A 19,680-nucleotide genomic window follows, 5' to 3' on the forward strand; every position below is an offset into this window, starting at 1 on the left:
AAACATGCTTTAGAATTCTCAGCCTCCAATTTCCTGCTTCCCGTGTATTTTCCACTTCTCCAAAAGGTATTTATTGCATAATTAGACAAGAAACATTCAATTTGACTTTATATTAATAGTATATTAATGGATACATATATTCCAGTTGCTCTAGTCACGTTGTTGAGTCAGGCTCTCGTATGGAAAATGGACCCAGACTGAAACTGGGTCCTGAGTACTCAAATCTGAAACATTTAAAGGGACTAAGAAAATACTCAAATAAGAGTTTAGGACAACTTGGAAGTGACAGCTTGTATACCACCCTGGGGGTTATCTTAATGTCAGAAAGAACACCTGGACATTCATCTGAAATGACAGTAGGGGTCCTCTCACCTATTTTTTTTCCAGGGCAGGGAAGGGAGGGAGAATAAATATAACTGCTTTCAGAGAATTTCTGGCAATCCACCCTTAGTTGACATTTGTGAAATGTAATTAGGCAAAGTGAAATGGAATTGCTGAGTTCTAGGGACTAGGGAAGAGATAGCTGGATCTTATAAAGCGATAGTAACATTTCCTTGGACACAGCTAATATGGTCCAGCTATGGTGAGCTGGGCCTGGAAAATTCCACTCTAATTATTACACAGATATTTTAATAGCAGTTTTCATGTAAAGAATTACAAACACTGTGTCTATCTCTAGAAGAAAAAAAGGAGAGGGAGGCTCCTAATACATAAGCCTTGGATTTTTGTGGGCTGTGAGGTTTATTGGGAATCATTGTGATGGTATCATTATATGATGAATTTTTCATATTGTGCACTCTCTCCATTGTCAGATACTAAAATAATAATTATGAATGTGTGAGACCTAAAATTTTTTTATAGTTTAGAAGTTCTCAAATGTTGGCAAACATTGAATATGGTGGTACTTTGTTGGGTAGCTGTGGCTTTGCAGAGCTGGGCTAGTCAAAAGCATGCTGAGAGGAGAAGCTGAGTAGCAGGGTGCCCTCTGCAAAGCCAGTAAATAGGAGGCCTTTTATTTTTTGTTTCTATTGCAGTTGACATACAATATTATATCAATTTCGGATGTACACTGTAGTGCTTGGATATTTACAAAACTTACAACTTGACCACCCGATAACTCTGGTATCCATGTCACACCATATACAGTTATTACAATACTGTTGATTATATTCCCCAGGCTGTATTTTATGTCCCTGTCACTATTTTTTATAACTGCCAATTTACACTTCCTAATCCTTTCAACTTTATCACCCACCCATCTAGCAACCTTGAATTTGTTCTGTGTATCTATGACTTTTTTTTCTATTTTACTTGCATGTTTATTTTTGTCTTTTGGATTCCATATATAAGTGAAATATGTTTGTCTTTTTCTGAATTATTTCACTAACCATATTACCTTCTAGGTCAAGCATGTTGTCACAAATGGCAAGATTGTATTCTTTTGTATGGCTGAGTAAATATATATGTATATATATATACCGCATCATCTTTATCCATTCATCTATCAATGGGCACTTGGGTTGCTTTCATATCTTGGTTATTGTAAATAATGCTGCAATGAACATAGGAGTGCATATGTCTTTTTGAATCAATTTTTTGGGTTTCTTTGGATATGTTCCCAGAAGTGGGATTTCTGGGTCAAAAGGTAGCTCCGTTTTTAATTTTTTGAGGAAACTCCATACTGTTTTCCACAGTGGCCACACAAATTTACAAACTCGCCAACAGTTGTTTGTTGATTTAGTGACTATAGCCATTCTGACAGGTTTAAGGACATATCTCATTATGGTGTTAATTTGCCCTTCCTTGATGATTAGTAACATTGAGTATCTTTTCCTATGTATACCAGAGGCCCGGTGCACAATATTCGTGCACTGGGTGTGGGGGTCTCTCAGCCCGGCCTGTGCCCTTTTGCAGTCCGGAACCCCTCAGGGGTTGTCTACCTGCCGGCTTAGACCTGCTCCCCGGGTTCCTTAGCGCTGCCACGGAAGTGGGAGAGGCTCCCGCCACTGCCGCTGCGCTCACCAGCTGTAAGCCCAGCTTCTGGCTGAGCGGCTCCCCCGTGGGAGTGCACTGACCACCAGGGGGCAGCTCTTGCATTGAGCATTTTCCCCTTGGAGGTCAGTACGTGTCATAGCGACCAGTTGTTCGGCTGTTCAGTCGATTTGCATATTAGGGTTTTATTATATAGGATTGGACATCTGTTTGTTCTCTTTGTAAAAAAATGTTTATTCAGGTCTTCTGCACATCTTATCATTAAACTTTATTTTTGTATGAAGTTGTGTGACTTCCTTAAACATTTTGGGTATTAACCCCTTATCGGAGATATCATTGGTGAATATCTCCCCCCATTCAGTACGTTGTCTTTTTGTTTTGTTGATGGTTTCCTTTGCTGTGCAAAAACATTTTTATTTGATGTAGTTCCATTTTTTTTTCTTTGTGTCCCTTACCTGAGAAGACATATCCAAAAAGGTATTACTAAAAGTTATATCAAAGAGTTTACTGCCTGTATTTTCTTTTAAGTTTTAAGTTTATTCATATATATATATTAGGATAGCTTCATTTTTTGCATGTATCTGTACAGTTTTCCAAACTTCTTTATTGAAAGGAATGTCTCAACCCCATTGTATGTTCTTGCCTCCTTTGTCATAGATTGGTGGGCCATATAGGTGTCAGTTTATTTTTGGGCTCTGTATTCTGTTCCACTGACCTATGTATCTGTGTAATCTATGCCATTACCATGCTGTTTTGATTATTATAGTCTTGTAAAATACTTTGACATCAGTAAGTACGATACCTTCAACTTCGTTCTTTCTCAAGATTGCTTTGGCTATTTGGAGTTTTTGTGGCTCATATATATTTTAGGATTATTTGTTCTAGTTCTGTGAAAAATATCTTTGGTATTAGGGATTGTATTGAATCTGTAGATTGCTTTGGGCTGTACAATTTAATGACATTAATTCTTCTTAATCATGAATGGAATATATATGCTTCCATTTAATTGTATCCACTTCACTTTTTTTCTCCAGTGTTTTATAGTTCTCCAAGTATAGATCTTTTATTTCCTTGATTAAATTTATTTCTTGATATTTTATTCTTTTTGATGCTATTGTGAATGGAATTATTTTCTTAATTTTTCTTTCTGACAGCTCATTACTGGTATATAAAAATTTAACCTATTCCTGAATATTATTTTTGTATCCTGAAATGCTACTGAATTGATTTATTAGTTCTAATAATTTTTGGTGGAATCTTTAGGGTTCTTCCTATATATTATTTTGTCATCTGCAAAAAATGACAGTTTTATTTATTCATTTCCTTGTCTGATTGTGGTGGCTAGGCTTCCAATAATATGTTTATTAATAATGCTGAGAATAGGCATCTTGTTCCTGATCTCAGACAAAAGCTTTCAATTTTTTTCTGTTGAGTGTGATGTTAGCTATGGGTTTAGCATATATGGTCTTTATGTTGAATTATGTTTCTTCTATTCCCACTTTGCTGAGAGTTTTTATCTTAAATTGATGCTGGATTTTATCATTTTTTTCTGAAGCTATTGATATAATTTTTATCATTCATTTTAATTATGTAATGTATCATGTTAGCTGATTTGTAGATATTTAATCAACCTTGCATCACAGTAATCCAATTGATCATGGTATATGATCTTTTCTATATATTATTGAATTTGGTTTGCTGATATTTTAATGTTTTTGTCTGATTTTGATATCAGTGTAATGCTCATAAAATGAGCTTGGGAGCCTTCCTTTCTCTTCAGTTTTTGGACTAGTTTGATAAGTATAGGTGTTAATTCTTTGAATGTTTGGTAAAATTCACCTGTAAAGCCAGCTGATACAAGACTCTGTTGGTATTTTTTCTTTTATTACTGATTTGATTTTGTTAGCAGTTGTTACTTCTGATTTTCTGTTTCTTCCTGATTCAACCTTGAAAGATTGTATATTGCTAGCAATGTATCTATTTCTTGTAAGTTGTCCAACTTGTTGGCATATTATTGTTCAAAATTTTCTTATAATAATTTGTATTTTTTGTTTCTGCTGCTCTGTGATTTTATTTATTTAGACTCTCTTTTGCTTGGTGGGTTTATAGAGTTTTAAAAAATCTTATCAAAGAATCAGCTCTTGGTTTCATTGATCTTTTAAATTGTTTTAAGGCTTCATTTTATTTATTTCCACTCATCTTTATTATTTCCTTCAACTACTCATTTTAGATTTGTTAATTTTTCGTTTTCTAGTTCCTTTAGGTGTTCAATGAGATTGTTTGGGATTTTTCTTGTATTTCCCTCTGAGAACTGCTTTGACTGTGTCCCATAGATTTGGGGTCCTCATGTCTTCATTTTCATTTGCCATGAGTTATCTTTGGATTTCTTCTGTAATCTCATTGTTAACTCATTCAGTGTTTCCTAGCATATTATTTAGTCTCCATGTGGTTTTAGTTTATTTCTTTTAATAGATTTTAAATTTGATATCATTGTAATCAGAAATAGTTTGATATGAATTTAATCTTCATAAATGTATTGTGACTTTTTGTGTGCCTCTGAGTATGTGGTCTTCCCTGGAAAATGTTCTAGGTACACTTAAAATGAATGTATATTCTCCTGCTTTGGGGTGACATGTCCTAAAAATATCAATTAAGTAAAGCCACTGTTTCTTTGTTTATTTTCTGTCTGGAAGATCTATCCATTGATATCAATGGAGTATTAAAGTTTCCTACTGTTACATTATTACTGTTGATTTCTCTATGTATGTCATTATTTGCTTTATATATTTAGGTGCATAGATATTCATAAGAGTTATATCCTTTTGTTGGATCGATGCCTTTATTATTATAAAGTGTCCTTCTTTAAAAGTAAGACTGTAGCAGGAGGTAAAGTTTATTTAGTCTGATAGCTTTCATAAAGTTTCCATTTGCATGAAATAACTTTTTTCACCTTTTTACTTTCAGTTTGTGTGTTTTTTATTTTTAATCTGAAATGGGTCTCTTATAGGCAGTCTATGTATGGGTCCTGTTCTTTATCCATTGAGCTCCCCATGTCTTTTGATTCGAGCATTGAATACATTTAAAGCGATTATTGATAGATATGTGGTTATCCCCATCTTACTGTTTTCTGTAGTTCTTTTCTCTTGCTTTCTCATTCTTATTCTCATGCTCTCTTCTTTTGTATGTTCATGACTTCCCAAGTGTTGTGTTTGGACTTCTTTCTTGTGAATCATTTGTAAATTTTAGTTTGTTGTTACCATGTGCCTCATTTATACCAACATATATTTATAGATGTCTATTTTAAAATCACTACAAGTTTTACTCACCCCCTACACTTTTGTTTTCATCATGATTTTTTTTACTTCTTTGATGTGTGTTTTCATTTGTCTATTCATTTATTGTTGTAAATTTACATAGTTTTTCTACTTTTGCCTTTAATCTTTGTTTTAGCGTTACAGTTAGTTGATCTACTGCTTTTATTATTTGCTTTTTAAGTGAAATTTTTTTCTTTCCTAGTTTCTTACTCATATTTTTTATCTTTTATTTTCTTAAAGAAGTCCCTTTATCATTTCTTGCAATACTGGTTTAGTGGTGATGAACTCCTTTGGCTTTTACTTTTCTGGTAAGCTCTTCATCTCTCCTTCAACTCTAAATGAGAGCCTTGATGGGTATAGAGACCTTGGTTCTAGGTCTTTGCCTTTCATTCCTGAATATTTTATGACAATCCTTTGGGGCCTGCAAAGTTTTTGTTGAGAAATCAGCAGATATTCTTATGGGAGCTCTCTTGCACATGACTGACTGTTTATCTCTTGCAGCTTTTAAGTTTTCCTTGGTCTTTAGCTGTTGGCATTTTAATTATGTGTCTTGGTGTGGGCCTCTTTGGGTCCATCTTGTTTGACACTGTCTTACTTCCTGGACTTGTAAGTATGTTTGCTTTGCCAGGTTAAGGTTTCCAGTATTTAGATCTTCAAATAGGTTTTCAATCCCTTGCTCTCTTTCTTCTCTTTCTGGTACCCCATGATGCAAATTTTGGTATTTTTGATGGTATCCCAGAGGTCATTTAAACTACCTTAATTTTTTAAACTTCTCTTTTATTTTTGCTGTTCTGATTTGGTGTTTTATGCTGCCTTGTCTTCCAAATCATTGATTTAATCTGCTTCATGTAATCTGTTGTTCACTCCCTCTAAGGCAGTGGTTCTCAACCTGTGGGTCGCAACACCTTTGGCGGTCGAACGACCCTTTCACAGGGGCCGCCTAAGACCATCCTGCATATCAGATATTTACATTATGATTCATAACAGTAGCAACATTACAGTTATGAAGTAGCAATGAAAATAATTTTATGGTTGGGTCACAACATGAGGAACTGTATTTAAAGGGCCAGAAGGTTGAGAATCATTGCGAGTCTAAGGTATTCTTCATTTCAGTTATTGTATTTTTCATTCCAGACTGGTTCTTTTTTCATGGTTTTTCTCTCTTTGTTGAAGTTTCCATTTGAGATTTCTTATTCTTTCCTTAAGTTAATTGATCATACTTACAACCAGTTTTTTGAGTTATGTTTCTGGTAGATTGCTTGACTCCTTCACATTTAGTGTATTGTTTTTTGTTTTGTTTTGTTGCTTTTTTTTTTCTGGAGTTTTACTCTCTTCTTTAATTTGGGACATGTTTATTTGTCTCCTCATTTTGGCTGCCTCCCTGTTTGTTTCTATATTTTGGGTAGATATGCTACATCTCCCAGTCTCCACAGAGTGGCCTTATGTAGTAGGTGTCCTGTGGATGCCAGCAGCACATTCTCCCTGATTACCTGAGCCAGGGGTTCCAGAGTTGTCCCTTGTGTGTATTCTCCTGCTGTAGTTGAGCCTTGATTACTGTTAACATAACAGTGGGTGGGATTGACTCTCATGCTGACTAGCTGTGAGGGCTGGCTAAGATGACAGTGGACAAGCTGTCCTTTTTGTTTGAGGATAACCCCTTGGAGATGGATTTGCTAAAAGCAGGGTACTGATGCCTGCTGAGTTTATACTTGGGTGTGTCATTTTTGGAGCTAGTTGCATGGTGCTTTGAAGCTGGACATGAGGGGTGTTGGTTCTGCCCTTCCTTGATGCAGGCCAAGATCAGCCTTGGCATGTGCCCACCCTGGGGCTATGTGGGAGCAGCTAAGAAGTGATCTGCAGTTGGTCACCACCTGTGCTGGGTTTGGAGGTGCCATAGTGTGTACAAAGGCAGGCTGCCACTAGAGTAGCATTAAGTCAGCTTCACAAGAAGTACACTGCATGCCAAGGCTAGCTGTAGCTTGTTTGGACCCTTGAGAGATTTTAGGAAAGTCAGCAGCAGAAGCTGAGACAGTCTGTGTGGAAAATCCACTGAAAAAGGTTCAGGCCAGTCTCAATGTGGCTTCTTTAGTTATAGGACTTCTTTTCAGCTAGTCTGCAGATGATTCCTAATGATGGTTCTTCTATAATTTAGTTGCAATTTTGATGTGGTCATGGGTGATTTGAGCACAGTATTTACGTACTCTGCCATCTTGACCCAAATTCCCCAGGAGACTCTTCTTTAGAGCAGTGGTTCTCAACCTTCCTAATGCCACGACCCTTTAATACAGTTCCTCATGTGGTGGTGACCCCCAACCATAAAATTATTTTTGTTTCTACTTCATAACTGTAATTTTGCTACTGTTATGAATTGTAATGTAAATATCTGATATGCAGGATGTATTTTCATTGTTACAAATTGAACATAATTAAAGCATAGTGATTAATCACAAAACAATATGTAATTATATATGTGTTTTCCGATGGTCTTAGGCGACCCCTGTGAAAGGGTCATTCGACCCCCAAAGGAGTTGCGACCCACAGGTTGAGAACTGCTGCTTTAGAGTTCTTATTCCCTATATTCATTAAAAGTGCATTTTATTTTTATACATACCTCATCTCAATTATGTTATCAGAAAAGCTATGCTCACCTCACTCACCATAAATTAGGACCCAGATATGCTGCCACATAGGCCACCACCAGTCATCTCTACTAGTAATCCATCATGCAACCTGGCTGTAAGAGATCATTGACTGACACATTTTAAAGTGACCTCTTCCACAGTCATTTGTATCTTAGCAAAGTATAAAGCCATTCAGCCAGAAAAGTGAGCTCATTCTAAACTGACAGGCAAGCTGCTAGCAGTTCTCAGCACAGTTGAATTTAAGCCACAAGGACTCATCGTCAGGCCAGTGGAGATTAAACAGTTTGATGAAAGCCGGAAACTGTCTGTTGTTTAGGCTGACCCTCTGGAAGTGGGGGCACCACTCTCAAAGTTCAGCAGAGTAAAAGCCCATTTACCAAGTTGTTCTGAACAAGGTGGAATGGATGTCATTATCTGGAGTAACTTCCAGGTACTATGTCTGGATTAACTACGAACTCACCTAGTGGCCATCCCCATTAATTACCTCATAGATCTTTATTGCCAGGGGAGGTGGAACATCAGCAATATTTCAAAAACTTTGAACACTAATGGTAGAGATACACAGTAGTTTCTGAATAAAGTGGTTCTTAAGAAGACTATTTTTCTATATTTTCTCAAAAGCATTTCCAAAATGTATTATAGATTGCTTTCGTCTAAAGTACACACCTAAAGACCTGGCATATTATAGCAGTTGTTTTGTTTTAAGCCTTTTATTTTGGGAAGAAAATATAAGATCCTTAAAACTGTTCTCCTCTAACTCTTTTGCAAGCTATTTAATAGAATTATATGTTTGAATTCTTTAGGCAACTCATAGGTAAGGGCATATGCTATGTGTTTTGATATCAATTAGATCTTTTCCCAGGCCTGTACCTTAATTTACTTGGAAATCAAGAAGCTCTAAAGTAAGTGAAAGCAGTAAACACTGCATTCTGTCTAAAGTCATTTTAGGATTACTTAAGAAAAAGAAACTATGGCCGAAGCCGGTTTGGCTCAGTGGATAGAGCGTCGGCCTGCGGACTGAAGGGTCCCGGGTTCGATTCCGGTCAAGGGCATGTACCTGGGTTGTGAGCACATCCCCAGTGGGAGATGTGCAGGAGACAGCTGATCGATGTTTCTCTCTCATCGATGTTTCTAACTCTCTATCTCTCTCCCTTCCTCTCTGTAGAAAATCAATGAAATATATTAAAAAAAGAAAAAGAAACTATAGAGACTGGACCGAGCATATGCTCTGGGGTTGGGCAAACCCAGAGCAGATTTTACCAGGCTGATGACCTCAGGTGTATTAGTTAACTTTCCTGAAGATCATTTACTCTCTTTCAAATGGGGATGATGATAGCAACATCTCATTAGATTATTGTGAGGACTGACCTAGGCAATCTATTTAAAGTACTTTGTTTGACATATAAATATTAGACATTTTTCCTGACATTTGTCTCTCAAATTAATGAGCAATACATTATTTGTTGTACTTATCCACTCATTTATTCATCCACTTATTCCTTTGTCCAATACACATTTATCAAACTTGTGCTCTGAAAAATATGTCAATAAAGTATAGTAATTATAACTCTTCTCCTCCTTCCCACAAAGTCCTTGAGGGTTTGGTAGAGGAGGAAGATGCTTATACAAATAACTCCAATACCAGTGAGGGGTAAATGTCACAGCAGGGAGGCATGGCAAGTCATTCCAGATGAATGGGATATAAAGAGTAAACCTTCGAAGCATAAGCCTCCTTTTTAAATCAGAAAGTTCCATCCTAAGTTGTTTTTTTTTAATATAAAATGTTAAGAACTAGAATTATTTAGGGTAATGGTTGTCAGCTTTGGTTGCATATTAGAATTACCTGAGATACTTTAAAAGATCTAGATGACCTGGCCACACATAAGACTAATTAAAATAAGAAATCTCTGGGGCTGGAACCCGAGTATCAGTCCCCTGGAGGTGGCAGGAGATGCCAGTGAAAACAGCTGCCAAGCTGAAAGCTACTGATAAAAATTAAAATAAAAGAACGTTATTTCAAATGAGAATCATAAAGATAATGGTCTCCCACTCAATTTTACTGTTGATGATTATTTTGTCGGGTAAATGATCCTGACATTTTTCCTCTTAGTATAACGTGCTACCCATATAAACTAGTAATTAGTACTTACCAAACAAGGTAGGAAGTAAATACTAGGAAAATCATGATAAGAAAACCACCACCTGAAACACCATAAACCCAGATTTTTACTCGGCCATCTGTTTAAAATAGAGATAAAATAACAAGCTTAGCATACATTTTTATTTCTCATCTGAATTTCTGAGTCTTGCACATATCATAAACAGAAACACCCAATTGTGACACCTATCAAATGTTAGATCGTCTATCAAAAATTTCACAGTGCCAAAGAAACACTGGCAATCGTTACTTCATAAAATCTAACAACTGGTAAACTATTTTTGAATTTATTTTCATGTGTGTATTGTCTTATACATGTAATATATCTTGACTACATAAATAGACCAAGAAAATAAATTGTCTATTTATTAAGAAACAATCTGCATGCAAAGAGAATTACTGTGCCTATTTTTGGTGACTTTGCTTCCTGAATAATGTTGAGTGAACAAAAACATCATGACCAAGCAAACTAATCTATTTACCAATTCATTAAAAAATTATAGCCATATGTGTACATATATGCATTGTTTTGGATTTGATTATTTGCTAAAGTTAAAGGAAAATAGATTAACCAAATAGTCTGATCATTGGAACGCTATCTCATTTTACTAAGAGATAACTCTGACTTGATTGTATGCATGTTTTTCTATATATAATAGATATTTGACTTGTATCTGGAACTCTAAAATTTTATGTGTGCATAGAGTTAACTAAAGTCAGAATTGGAGTGGCAAAGGAACTGTATTCCTTTCTCAAAGATATTCACACACAGACAGGGTTGTTATATTAGATGAATGTCATTAACTGCAGGTTTAAAAAAATACTTTAACGACTAATTTTAAATGTTTCTGAGGGTAAAAAACAATAAAAATTTGTTGAAAATACTTCTTTAGAATAAAGTCATAATATGTTCAATTATATTATGACCATCTATAGTAATTGTTGACACTTTCAAGCGTCAATCTGGTTTCAGGATGAGGTTTCAATGCTATTTTTCTGTGGCCAAAAATCTTTTTACAAAGCTTTGATTCTGATCTCTTTGAAACACTAATGATGAAATACCCCAGTCTGAGTTTTTTACAATGACAATTTACAAAGCCTTCCCTGAGTGAGAATGCTCCTTTAATCTTACTACCCCTAAGCCTAAGGGAGTTGAAGTATTAGGAGAATCCAATGCTTTTAAATCCCCAGTGCAGAGGTATGTGGTCCATGGCCTTTAAAGGCATATTCCTTAAAAAAGAATTAATATAATTTTTATAATAACATAATGGATAGGGCCAAATTTCAAACTATTAAAAGATGTGTAGTGAAAAATAAGTCTTCCTGCCCCTCTCTCTGTTTCCGACCCAAGCGCTATCACTGTTACCGGTTTCCTTGGGAATCATTTCACAGTTATTTCTACATATGCAAGCATATGTATACACAAACACATTTTTTTAAAAAGACACAAATTATATGTATACATATATATATGTCATTCCCTTTTGATATGCACATATTTTCACTATTTCATAAATCTATTTCATTCTTAATATATCTGACATATTGCATAATTGTATTATTTTTTTCTCATTTATCCTAGTTTCACATATTTATGTTGTTTCCACTCACTATATAACAAGCAATCGTGTAATGGATAGCATTTACATACTTATTTGGTATAAGTATATATATTTGTATGATGAGCTACTAGGAGAGAAATTTTCAGTCACAATGCATGATCTGAATTGCCAGATGCCCTCCTAGAGGTTGATCCAATTTATATTCTCATCATGAAGACCTCTTTTCAAAAACTAAATATCTATATCTATACATAGATATATACATATATCTATATATATATCATATATGCTTTTATACATACACATAAACACACATGTGTATTTGCATCTATCTTATTGATGCTTTCATTTGATTCCTCAAAGGTTAAGGACCTTATTTGTGGATTTGAAGACTCATTGCCCTAGAACCTCACCCTCATTCTCTTCTGAAATATGGTCTACAAACAACAGGTGAATATGGCTACCTTTCATTTCACGTATCCTTCAAAGAACTTAGTCACAATGTGAATAAGATTTAAAAAAAACACACATATGGAATGCCCAGACATCTAGGGGAATCAAAATTGAGTTAAGATATTGTAGTCATCCTTAAAAATTGGTTGAGGAATATACATCTTGTTTCTCCCACCAGATCTAGGGGTCATTGGGGCTGGGCTCTGGTTTTTGCTTCATCTAAGAACATCATTAAGGCACTTTGGTCCAGCAACGGCCTAGGGTCTGGAAGGAAAGTAGCCAGGGTATATTTTGCCTGAGCTTTGTCTGTTTTTTTCTTCTCCCTGCCCCGTCAGCTATGCCACTTTGCTCAGTCATTAGCAACATTTTGTTTCTTAGAAGTTGCATGTGTGGTAGGCAAAGTATCCTGCGTTCATTTTCTGCTCACTTTACAAGGTGGGAAGCAGAGACCAGTGCATGTAAAGGCCTGAAGGACCTGCCTTTCAAACTTGGCTGTCACTTCCTAGTGGTGTGACTTTGGTAATATTAATGTGTGTGGGCAGTTTTAGATTCCTAATCTCTAAAATGTGAATAATAGCATCTCATTAGATTGCAAGAACAGAATGAGAAGATTCATGCAATATAGTAAGCACAGACCCACGGGGTACATGGACGCATCTAATAACTTTTCATTCCTGTTCTTAGTAACCACCGATTCCTGAGCCCTGACATTGTGCTTCTGCCCACAACAGTCCTACAGGGTAGAATCTCAGTAATGAGGAAACAGGTCCATAGAGGAGAAGAAATTATACTTAAAACAGGCACATTCTGAGCCATGACAGCAACAAGGCCTGCCTGCCTTTGACCACTGCCTTTGCTTCTCTAGTGTTGCCCAAACCAGATAAGGTCCTTGGACATTTCCTAAGGCATTTGCATGTTATGGAGAATCTATTCCACCTTTTGATTTTAATTTAAATTATATACACAAATTCACAGTTGTAGAAGCATATACTATTGCAGAGAGAGTTTATAATGGAAAAATATTTTTCAAGGTTAATATTTTGGTTATTTCATTATCTCTTAGACTAAAGTTGGCAGACTTATCCTCAACAATCTATGAAAATTTTTACATTTAAAAGAGATTGTGCATTATCCAGCCAATGTTCCAATTTGGGAAACCTTGCATGAGACCATATTGCCTTTTCCTCCATTCAGTCATGAATATTGGTCACAATATAAACCCTAATCTCCCACAAGAAAACTTACATTTCTTAACACATAACTGAAATGTACCTGGATCCAGGGGCTGAATAGACCATCCTTTAAAAATATCATGTATTTTTGAATTCACAGGTCTGTTCTTCCCAGCAAGGTTTTTCACATGAGCTTTTCTATCCTCTGAGCCAGGGACTTTCATGCAGTAATCCAGAAAACCATTTGATCTCATTATCTCCGTATAACCCTTCTCACAACCACAGACTCCACCCTACAGCAGAAAAGATATTTTTATGATTACTCGTTGAGTTGTGTAGACAAAAAATAACAAGTGCTGAAATCAGTTGATATTTGCATATGTCATGGCAATTTCTGTGTGTGTGTTTTTTTCCAGCAACAGTCTTGCCAAAGAGATGAAAATCCAATAATTCATCTTTCTGAATTTCAAAGTCAACCCTTAAATAAATCATCAGCTTTTTTCTAGTGGTTTACAATTCTGACACCTTGCAAATATGAAATCACAATTATTTGTCAAGGGAGGGTATTAACTACACCCTTTTCTCTCTTGTGGAGATGTTTAAGGCATTTAATCAAAATATCCTCAACTCTTCCCCCATCCCCAGCTGTTTAGATTCCTGCCCACTCACTTCAACCTGTCCTTGATACTGAGAAGCAAAGCAATAGGAATTATGTGCATATCTTCTTTGAGTTATGTGCTCCTTGAGCTCTGTTGCTGCCCCAGCTGCCAAATGTCTCTCTCACCTGCTACCCTTGATCAATAACTGGTCTGAACTACCTCCCTGCTTGTAGGCTTGGCTCTGCCCTCAAGGAGGGCAGCCCAAGGGGAGAAAAACACAAAGGCACATGTGTGTGAGAAGAAACCTGTTTCAGGAACATGACATAACTTTAAAAATTATATGTGCACTGCACATTTTTCCATAATTCCTGAGCAGTGGTAGATGGGAGAATGATTTCTGCTTTAAAATATATATACACATTCATATATATGTGTGTGTGTGTGTATATGAATGTGCACACATATACTTTTTATTCATAGGCATTAAACTTATTTAAAATGAACTAAAAATTTACTCTATACTACTTATAGTGTAATCAATTTAACATTGAGCGCATACAAACATGCATTTATAATAACTTTCAAAATAATGTAGGTAGATGAAAGGCTAAGAATCAAGAAATAAATCAATGGAGAACAATTATTGGTAAATAGAGCTAATATAAATTAGATATCTGAAAAACAGATTTCCCTATAGGCAGATTTATAGAAAAAGACTGCCTGCAAAGAGTTCCTTAATCACTGTGACTACTCCAGCAAATGCCTCTAGATGGTATCGTGGGCACATGGAGCTGCTGCTCGCTCCAGTAACTGGAAGGCATCCAGCCGCATGTGTACAACACAGCAGTGAAAGCCCCGGTGGGCGTCTCCTGCAAGGACTCACCTGCGTGCAGTAGGAGAAAGGCTTTCTGCAGGCTGGACTGCACTGTCGAATCGCCGCAGGCCGTGCCCGAGGGGAGCAGCCTCCTACAAAGGAAATCCCGACATCATTTGCAGATTTTTCTATGATAAACATCAAAAAACAGTTTTTCTCTCTCTGGCACTGGACACTTTGTAACAGTAGTATTATTATTTTTTAAAATCCGTTTGCTGACATGTGGCCCAGTCTTACCTTATTGATTACTCCAGGATGGATGGATAGAGATGGGAGGCTCTGCTCACAGAAGCTATTGATAGATTTTTTATACCTGCTGCTGGCGGTATGATTCCATCTTATGGCTATGCTTGAGGGTGACGTCTATGAGTGCCAGCATCAGTAAGAGAATTGGTGACATCTCAATTTAAGTTCAGGAGCATAAAATGTATCAGCTTGAGACTTATTCTACATATATTTTCCTTCAGTTCTGGAGGACCCCACCTAGGCACTGGGCCAGTTCCCAACAAACACATGGTAAAAGAAAGCCACTAATCAATGTATGCACCAGAACACTTTGGCAACATTTTAAAACATATTTCAGGATATGCATACCCTTTGACCTCCCTCGCCCCTCACACACACACCCTCTGACCCCCACACTTATTTTGAAGAGCAAATGTAGAAGCACCAGGAAGGGAAATCATACATATGATCTAGTATGTATAGTACTTGGCACAGTAATTGCATATTTGTGAGTAAGTGGATAGAATAATGCATGCTTCTATAATCTGAAAATCACTCACATACTAGTCTTGCCTTCTTGTATTCCATGTACTAAGCAAAGAAGGTGCATAATATTTGAGGGCAGTATTTAAACCTTATTTATACTATTGCTTGCATTTATAGACTGTAGCCCAGGGATGGGCAAACTTTTTGACTCGAGGGCCACAATGGGTTCTTAAACTGGACCGGAGGGCTGGAACAAAAGCATGGATGGAGTGTTTGTGTGAACTAATATAAATTCAAAGTAAACATCATTACATAAAAGGGTACGGTCTTTTTTTTTTTTAGTTTTATTCATTTCAAACGAGCCGGATCTGGCCCGCGGGCCGTAGTTTGCCCACGGCTGCTGTAGCCTTTACCTTACTATAATTGTTAATCTGTTATAGTTTGATTTTGTAACTAGTAAAAGCTTTGGGCATAAGGCAGTGTAGAGAACAGTCAGAACACTTTCTCTGAGAATGAAGCAGATAAATTCTCACTGTTACTTGGAAAAGAAAATAATCCACACAAAAATTGAAAGACAACCACACTCCAGAATGAGCACTTTGGTGTGGTGATTGATTGGGGCGTTAGCGGCAATAACCACACAGTCCTGTTGCTACCAATTGAGTTTGGAGGGGGTGTTGCCCACTCTTTAAAGCAGCAATGTCCGAAGTGCAGTGTGTGGGCCCCTGTAGGAGGGCATCGCTAGGGAAGAAAATGTTGGAATTTATCTAGTTTATATAACACTTTTAAGAATGAAATTAAGCTCCAATAACACTTAGCAGATGACGCTAGTAAGCTGTGCTCATGCATCAGGTGTCCACATGTGCTCTGTGCGGAGAATTTGTAGTGCGACGGCGCCACTTTAACTCTTAGGCATATTTCAGAGTGTGTGATGCTTTCTGTGTTCCTGGGAAGGCTGATTTACAATATATTTAGTTTTAATAACTGATGAAATGTATAAGTAGCTTAAAATAAATTAGTGTATGAATAAACTATGGATTAAAGAAAATACCAATGATGCAAAAACACACGTACAAGGAAAAGACAAGAGCTGCCCCTCCTATTCCTACAGAAGAATAGACATTCTCCCTAGAATAAGTTCTTTGCCATCCCAGTACTAAGTAAAAATAATGGCAATTTACTCTGATAAGAAGGCATAAAAAACCTTTAAAATTATTGAGAAGGCTAGACTGTAGATCAAATTGTATCCATCACCATGAATGAGGAACACTTCCTCCATCTAAATTGATATATTAAATAGTAACATGGAAAAGACTGTAAAATCTCAGAGGGAAGGAGGGGTGGGTGAGAGGGAAGAGATCAACCAAAGAACTTGTATGCATTTATGTAAACCCCATGGACACAGACAACTGTGTCATGGGGGGCAGGAGGCAGGTGCGGGCTAGAAGGGGTCAAATGGGGAAGAAGGGGGACATCTCTAATACTTTCAACAATAAAGACAAATTTTAAAAATAGTAATCATGACTAGCACAATCTTCAAAAACTAAGCTTCCAGCGAATTAATATATGCATCTATAATTTGCAGCAAATTTTTGTACCATTAGCAAATATATTTTAAATTTTTATATGTCCTAATATACTCTTTTAATTTAAATTTCTGTACATTTTTAATATACTATATAAGCATATGATATGATTTATAAACATGATATATTGAGATAAGTCCTCAAAAACTTTTTACTAAGAAGGTACATGATTTAAAATTTTAGAGACAATTGTTTTAAGTTGGCACCTGTCTTTTCCAGTCTTTCTCAGATAATAATATTTGAGAGAAAATGATTGTGTTTAAGCTTATTGCTTTAAGTTGTCTGATATATTATGATGGGTCTTCAAATAGAATTGTTTGCTTTCTGAGATGCAAAGGTCTAATGACAACTGGACAAGAAGATAATCAAAGGCTGTCTGTTCAGTGTTACCTGGCTTATAATTTGTAAGCGAATTCTCTTCACAAACAGCAACACTCAGAGATCTTTAGGAAGCACCCACATGAATCTGAGGTAGGAATACCTGTGACATTAACGCCATCTGAACGTTGGCACCATACGGTTCGTTCATTATTATTCCAAAGACTTGCTTTCCACGTGTAGTGATAGCATTTGCCTCCTGCAAGCAAATATGACAATAGTGGTTCCATTATTCCCAACATAAGAAAAGAATAAGCTTCAGCAATCAAAGCTGAGAATTGAAAAGTGCTCTTGGTACCTGTACAAGGACGTGTTTCTAGAACCTGCTGGGGGCAGCTGTCTTGGTTTTCAAAAGACTGAATTATAAATGTCCTTGACCTAGATTGGCGGCCCATGGTCTCGAAGCTTCTTCCATCGATGCAGGTTAATTCACACGTGCTCCACTCCGACCAGCCCGTGAGATGACAGTCTCCTGGATGGGTGTGCAGTACAGAGCGGGGGCAACAGCATGGGAATTGGCACTTGACAGCATTTACATGCACAGGGTTCACGGGAGATTGGTGGTGGTGCAGTGATAGGGGTGAGTTCCATAGGCCAGACATTCTACTTTGACGAATTTTCTAATTAGAATGTACTCAGAATGATGAAGTAATTGATGGTTTAGTCTATTTTAGAAAGATAATGCCAAAACTAGATTGGCATTGCTTTGCTTCAAATCGTAGTCATATCTAGAGAACACTAAAATCTGCTAGTGATATAAACCTTTTTAAAAGGGAGATGTAGAGGTTAAAGTAACTAAGTTTTCAAAGAGCAGCATAGCATTGTAAAATTGAGGTTCACCGAAACCATAAAAAGAGAATAAGTTGGTTATTAAAGTGGAATGTCTTTGAGCCTAAAAAATGTCAAATAAACTAAACATACACACACATTTATGTGTATATGTGTACAAAAGCATATGTGTTTACATACATGCACATGTATTTCACATGTCATACTATAAGGATATATTAAGCCACCTTAAACTTATGCCATATACCCTAAGTTATTAGAATTAAAATAAATTCATACATTTTATGCAACTAATAATGGCCTTCATGGTTACATAGAACGTGACTGTGTGACAGAATGCTTTCATAGACATGTAGCTTTATTTGTCCCCACCACGCCATCCCCCTGAGGTTCATCCACTCATGGATTCAGTCAACAGTTCTGGAGTACTGGCAATGTGCTGTCAGATCAGGTATTATTAACACATTTTCTAGATGGAGCAACCATTGCTCAAAGGTGAGACCATATGTCCCAGGGAAAACACCAGGGAAGTGATAGAGACAAGATTCCAACTTAGCTCTTAAATTTCCAAGTCCAGGGTTTTTTTCCCCTCTTGCCTCCATTGCCAGCATATTCCAAAAGTTATAACCAAAATTAAAAATTAATTAAAGTTAATAAAAACCTTCAGTTTTGACTAGACAGAGCTTCTTCAGGAAAAAAAAACCTAATAGAAAATAAATAAGGTCATCATGGAGGGCACTCCCCATTGTCTGAGGCTGCGTACCTGGGCAGGGCACAGAACACAGCTGCTGCAGGCTGCCATCCTGCCAGGGCACTTCTTTACACTGGGCATCGTCCACACGTACAGCGGAGCTAGCGACCGAGCCATTGTGGACCACACAGGAGAGGCCGCGGACCTGGACTCCCTCCCCACAGTCTCCACCCTGGGAGAGGAAAGGATACTGTCAGGATCACCCAAATAATTAGTAGCGCAGTTTTGGCTCATGCTACCTCTTGCTAAAAGAAAAAAACAACAACAAAAAGGTAAACCCTAGTTGTATATTTCAGCAACTTCCTCATCCTCAGAGTTCTCTTTCAATTCTTGACAAAGCATCACTAAACAATTCTGTGAGAGCTAATAGAGAAGCTGAAGAAGAAATGCAAATTTATGCCGTGGAATTTCTGTTCTCAGAATATGACCATTCATTCTGGAACTCAGCTAGAATTGACTGAAAAAGAAACACCATTCATAATTTGTCTAGGTGTATGGGATAAAATGGCCTAGAATCTATAATCACCCCCTCCCCCAGGAGAGCATGTAGAGCCATGGGCCATAAATTCCTCTTACACTTTTTCTCTTGCAGGCAACTCAGTACTTCCTCATATGGATTAGGTTGGGGTTTCCCATGCAACAGTGATTTTCTCTATTGCCATGAGTTGTTTTCCCAGCATGCCTTCTGTGATGAATAAT

At 36.9% G+C, this 19,680-nt stretch overlaps 1 protein-coding gene across 1 annotated transcript in view; it reads right to left on the minus strand.

Moving 5' to 3' along the window:
- THSD7B (thrombospondin type 1 domain containing 7B) overlaps positions 1-19,680 on the minus strand; it is an 838,394-nt gene that overhangs the window by 2,888 nt on the left and 815,826 nt on the right. The window contains exons 22-27 of the mRNA XM_070423466.1: positions 18,994-19,153; positions 17,740-17,913; positions 17,545-17,640; positions 14,776-14,858; positions 13,394-13,586; positions 10,099-10,186 (exon numbers count right to left, since the gene is read on the minus strand). Coding sequence (XP_070279567.1) covers positions 10,099-10,186; positions 13,394-13,586; positions 14,776-14,858; positions 17,545-17,640; positions 17,740-17,913; positions 18,994-19,153 — 794 coding nt within the window. The remainder of the gene's footprint in view (positions 1-10,098; positions 10,187-13,393; positions 13,587-14,775; positions 14,859-17,544; positions 17,641-17,739; positions 17,914-18,993; positions 19,154-19,680) is intronic.

Source organism: Myotis yumanensis, unplaced genomic scaffold, assembly GCF_028538775.1.
Source record: "Myotis yumanensis isolate MYYU_CA2020_CCGP unplaced genomic scaffold, mMyoYum1.0.hap1 SCAF_8, whole genome shotgun sequence".
Lineage (NCBI taxonomy): Eukaryota > Metazoa > Chordata > Mammalia > Chiroptera > Vespertilionidae > Myotis > Myotis yumanensis.